The 5053-nt window shown below is 44.3% G+C and overlaps 1 protein-coding gene across 5 annotated transcripts in view; it reads right to left on the bottom strand.

Annotated features, from left to right (window-relative positions):
• Positions 1 to 449, bottom strand: part of DLK2 (delta-like 2 homolog (Drosophila)) — a 5471-nt gene extending 5022 nt beyond the window's left edge. For 2 of the 5 annotated variants that reach the window (XM_005860985.2, XM_005860989.2), the window contains exon 1: positions 95 to 358. Coding sequence is in view for 2 of the 5 variants with exons in the window: in XM_005860989.2 (XP_005861051.1) it covers positions 95 to 108 (14 nt within the window). In the remaining 3 variants the exon portion in view is untranslated. The other 3 variants (XM_005860988.2, XM_005860986.2, XM_005860987.2) reach the window with 2 other exon arrangements.
• Between the last annotated feature and the right edge of the window lie 4604 nt (positions 450 to 5053).

Raw genomic sequence — 5053 nt, 5'->3', positions numbered from 1 at the left:
ACGCCTCTTCTGGGAGCTCGGCGCTCGCCCCTTTCTCCGCTGTCGCTCTCTCCCCTGGGCCCCCACCCTCCGCTGCCACCTAACCTATCCGAACCTGGCTTTCCTCATCGAAAGGAGGAAATTACGGGAATCTAAATGAGAGGAGACTGCAAGTGCCGGCCAGATGTGCGCAGCCCGATTATTCTCCCATCGCGAATCGCAGCCTGGCTGACCTGCGCCTCTCACCCCCGCCCCACCTCTGTTCTCACCAGTCCGCGGCCCATCACGCTTCTCACATGGATCCCACACACGCTCAGGGCGCGGCGCGCTCCCCGCCCGCCTCCTGTCATCAAGCCCACGCCTCCTCGGTTAGTAAATCCTCCATCACCTGCTTCAAATGGCTGCGCCTCTCCTCGGCGCCCGCCGCTCCTTTCTCTCCTCGCTGCCGTGCACAGCCTTCCAGGATCAACCCATGCCTACCTCCGTATCAGCCCCACCCCCACCCCATCTCTGTCACCACCACCCTCTTCCTTTCCACGACCGCTGCTGGGAAGCCCCTCTGGACTGGGAACGCCCCTGACTCTACATGCGCCCCCCGCCACCCACCCCCACCCCAGCTCCTTCTCCTGTACCCCGGATCACATCCGTTCTTGAGCTCAGGCTAATCGTCCAAACCCAGAGCTCTGACTAGAAGAGTTGGGGGGTGGGGGGGAGTAGGGGAGGACTATGGTCCAGGCTAATGGCTCAGAGACACCTGTGCAAGACAAGGACAGGAAACAGTTCTCTTGCTTGCTTGCGCAAAAGGGCAGAGGCTAGGAACACCACCTAAGCCTCCAGGTCAAGATTTCACCATCTTTAAATTCCATAGATTGGAGGGAGGAATCTCTAGCCCCTGCAGAAGCTTCCCACGGACACCCCTCGGGGACGGAGCCCCTGGACTAGTTTTTCTTGCCGTCTCCATTGAATGCAACAGCCACACCCACCTCATCTTTCTAGTCTAGCCACTTCCTCTTCCCTAAAGAGCTTTCTGAATTTGAGTAATGCCATAGCTCTAACCATTCATTTTGTTTTAATTTGTTTTTCAGTGAAAAATTGCAAACAATCTATGATGTCCAATTAGTGTAGGTCAAATAGATTATGTGACTATCAAAAGTCACCTTTTTGAAGCCTGAAGATGTAAAAAAAAAAAAAAAGCTAAGAGTATGTTAACTGCGAGCAGGGAGAGACAACACCGAACATTCCTCAGTTACCAGTAACTTTTGTTCTGGATGATGGAATTATAGGTTATCTTTTCTTAAAGATGCTTTTCTGCATTTCCCCCTTTTCCACAATGAACGTGTACAACTTTATTATTATGAAAGAAATGCAATAACACTATAGATCCTTTAGAACAGCGGTTCTCAACCTGTGGTTCTCGACCCCTTTGGCAGTCGAACGGCCCTTTCACAGGGGTCGCCTAAGACCATCCTGCATATCAGATATTTACATTACGATTCGTAACAGTAGCAACATTACAGTTATGAAGTAGCAACGAAAATCATTTTGTGGTTGGGTCACAACATGAGGAACTGTATTCAAAGGGCCAGAAGGTTGAGAACCACTGCTTTAGAATGAAGTAAAAAGAAAAAAAATCACCCATGATCCTACTAGCATAAAAAAAAAAACACTATTGTGGTGGGTTTTTTTTACCTCTGTTCCTACCCAGATGTTTTTACACAGTTCCTGTAATATTGTATCATGACTTTTTTTTACTCCACATAATGTATTGGTAGTCCTCAAAAGCATAATTTTTATGGCTGCATAATAGTCCATTAAGTAGATATATTAACTTAGTCCTCATTATGGGATTCTCACAATTGGATCCTTACACAATTGTGTTTATTTTTTTGCTATTATAAATTCATTCAACAAATATTTCTGAGCACCTATGTGCTACTACTTTGTGCTGGACATCATCCTGGGGACTGTGTCTAGTAGCACCACACGTTTCCATGCATGTGGTTTTCTCCATGGTTTGGGATCCTTCCTTAAGGCAGATTCTGAATTGGGGAGCGACTGCATCAAAGAAGTTGTGGAAAATGAACAGTTCCTTCTCATTAATGAAATTCATTGACATTCACTGATGAGACAGTAAAGATGGTTAAAACTTTGGAAGTTGATAGCATCGGATTGTGTCACTTACTACTTCTCCCTCATGCTGTAAAAATGTTAGCACCTGGGTTGTTTCACTCTTTTCACTCCCACTTCTGTCAAATTCTTGGAGATTTTTGATGATTCAGTACCACAGAGACAATTCTCCCAATAAATGTGCTTGCAAAGATGGCCACTACACTTCCTCCTGTCTCACGTGACCCTTTGCAATGATTTTGCTGCCCTTCTCAGCAAGGAGTGGAGTCTGTTTGTCAACCCCTTGAATCTGGGCTGGCTTTATGACTTGCTTTGACTAAAAGCATACAGCAGAAATGATACAGTGTGAGTCCCCAGAGTCTGGGCCTCGAGACCTTGCAGCTTGCCCCTTTGCCCTCTCAGAATACTTCCAACATCATGGGAAGAAATCCAGTGTAGCCTACTGGAAGATGAGGAGCCCAATGGAGAAGAACTGAGGTACCCTGGCCACCAACTACCAGACATGTGAGGTCATACTACCCAGCCCCAGATAAGCTTCCAGATGACCGCAGCCAGATGATGCCTCGGCAAGACGAACGGAATGCTCAGCTGAGGCCGGCCCGTGTTACCAAACAATGAGCAGATAAATGGTGGTTAAGCCACTAAGTTTCGAGGTGGTTTGTTAATATGGCAATAGATAACTGATAAAAAACCAACTTCCCATTTCTTTGATTTCTTCTCCACTAATGAGGATTGTCTCAGCCAAACCTTGTTACTACGAATTCTTTTCTTAAAATATATTTTTATTGATTTCAGAGAAGAAGGGAGAGGAAAAGAGAGATAGAAACATCAATGATGAGAAAGAACCATTGATCGGCTGCCTCCTGCACGCCCCCTACTGGGGGTCAGGGCCACAACCCAGGCATGTGCCCTTAACTGGAATCGAACCTGGGACCCTTCAGTACACAGTCTGACGCTCTATCCACTGTACAAAGCCAGCTAGGGCTTACTACGAATTCTTCACACACTCCATAATCTCAATTTCCTATTATAATCACACTTTCCTATTACCAACTTGTATCTTTGCAGCCTATGCCCTCTAGTACCTAGACTCAAACAATTCTGTGTACTTAGGTTGTGTTTGCTTTTGCCATTATAAATGCATTTAACATGTGTTGAATTTGGATCCACAGGGATCACTGGGCTACATTACAACTTTTGTGGGTCCTGTGCACTTCACCTTCATGGCCCTCTTCCGCCACAAAAGAATAGTAAGACTATACTTTATGGTTGCATTGGTGTAAAGACAAGTATAATCCAAGCAAGATGCATTATTCTACAGTAAGTCCTCACTTAATGTTATTGGTAGGTTCTTGGAAACTGAGACTTTAAGTGAAACGACATACCTATATTGAAACCAATTTTACCATAAGCTAAATTGATCTAAACAAGTTATTATGGCATAGAGGGTTTGGGGGATGGGTGAAAAGGTGAAGAGGTTAAGAACAAATTACAGATGTTATTACGGAATAGTCATGGGGATGTAAAATGCAGCATAGGAAATACAGTCAATAATATTCTACTAACTATGTAAATATGCACGGTTTATTGGGACGATCACTTAGTAAGTCATGTATGTCAACTGTAACTGAAAATTTTAAAATAATAAAAATAAAATAAAATTTTTAATGTTCCTATGGCATATTTCTGGTCACCAAAACAAAACATCATTAAACTTCGAAATAAAGAACCAAAACACTTCTAATGTTAAACATTGATATAAATATGAGCTATATATACATTTAAGAAAAAATTAATAAAAACAAGTAAGATTATTTTCCAACCTACTTATTCCAGTTCAGGGTCCCAGGTGGCCGGAGCCAGTCCCAGCAGCTCAGGGGATGAGGTGGGGACCCTGGACAGGATGCCTTTCCATCTCAGGACGCACTCACACACCCACACTCACTCAGACTGGGGGATGTAGATACTCAATTCACCTCATGTGCATGTTTGGGAATGTGGGAAACCAGAGTCCGCAGGAGAAAACCCATGCAGACATGGGAGAACATGCAAGTGCCACACAGACAGTGGCCCTGGCCAGGAAATGATTCCTTTTTATTTTTCTTAAATTCTCACCCGAGGAGCCCTAGCCGGTTTGGCTCAGTGGATAGAGTGTTGGCCTGTGGACCAAAACGGTCCCGGGTTCGATTCCGGTCAAGGGCACATGCCTCGGTTGTATGCTCCTCTCCAGCCTGGGCCCTGGTCGGAGCGCTCGCAGGAGGCAACCAATCGATGTGTTTCTCTCACATTGATGTTTCTCTCTGTCTTTCCCTCTCTCTTCCACTCTCCCTAAAAATCAATGGAAAAATATCCTCAGGTGAGGATTAAAAATAATAATAAATTAAATAAATAAATTCTCACCTGAGGAGATCTTCATGGATTCCAGAGAGAGAGGAAGGGATATATATATATATATATATAGAGAGAGAGAGAGAGAGAGAGAGAGAGAGAGAGACATCAATGTGAGAGGGAAGCATCAGTTGGTTGCCTCCGGCATGTGCACTGACCGGGGATTGAATTCACAACTTGGGTATGTGCCCTGATCTGGAATCAAGCCCTTAACCTTTTGGTGTACGGGATGATGCTCCAACCACTGAAAAACACTGGCCAGGGTGTCATTTTTTTTTGTGACTCATCAACATTATAGTGAAATGATGTCAAATGAAATAATGTTATTTCAGTACCTGCTGTATATTCATTATTATTATTATTTCCATTTTTTTCTTTTGATTTTAAAATACATTAAAATTAAAACATGTTGCAGGTCCCTAAAGGAGTTGTGGGAATTTTGCACAGTGCCTCCTGTAGATAAGTTGGCCCTGTCTCTCACCCATTGATCTTACCTCCTTTTCAGTGTCCCCTCTCATCACATCTACCCTTTCCTGCTTACCCAGTTTTGATTCCAGGA

The sequence above is a fragment of the Myotis brandtii genome, unplaced genomic scaffold (assembly GCF_000412655.1).
Source record: "Myotis brandtii unplaced genomic scaffold, ASM41265v1 scaffold143, whole genome shotgun sequence".
Lineage (NCBI taxonomy): Eukaryota > Metazoa > Chordata > Mammalia > Chiroptera > Vespertilionidae > Myotis > Myotis brandtii.
The sequence above is the reverse complement of the archived record's forward strand: the minus strand, read 5'-3'. Positions and strand labels throughout refer to the sequence as shown.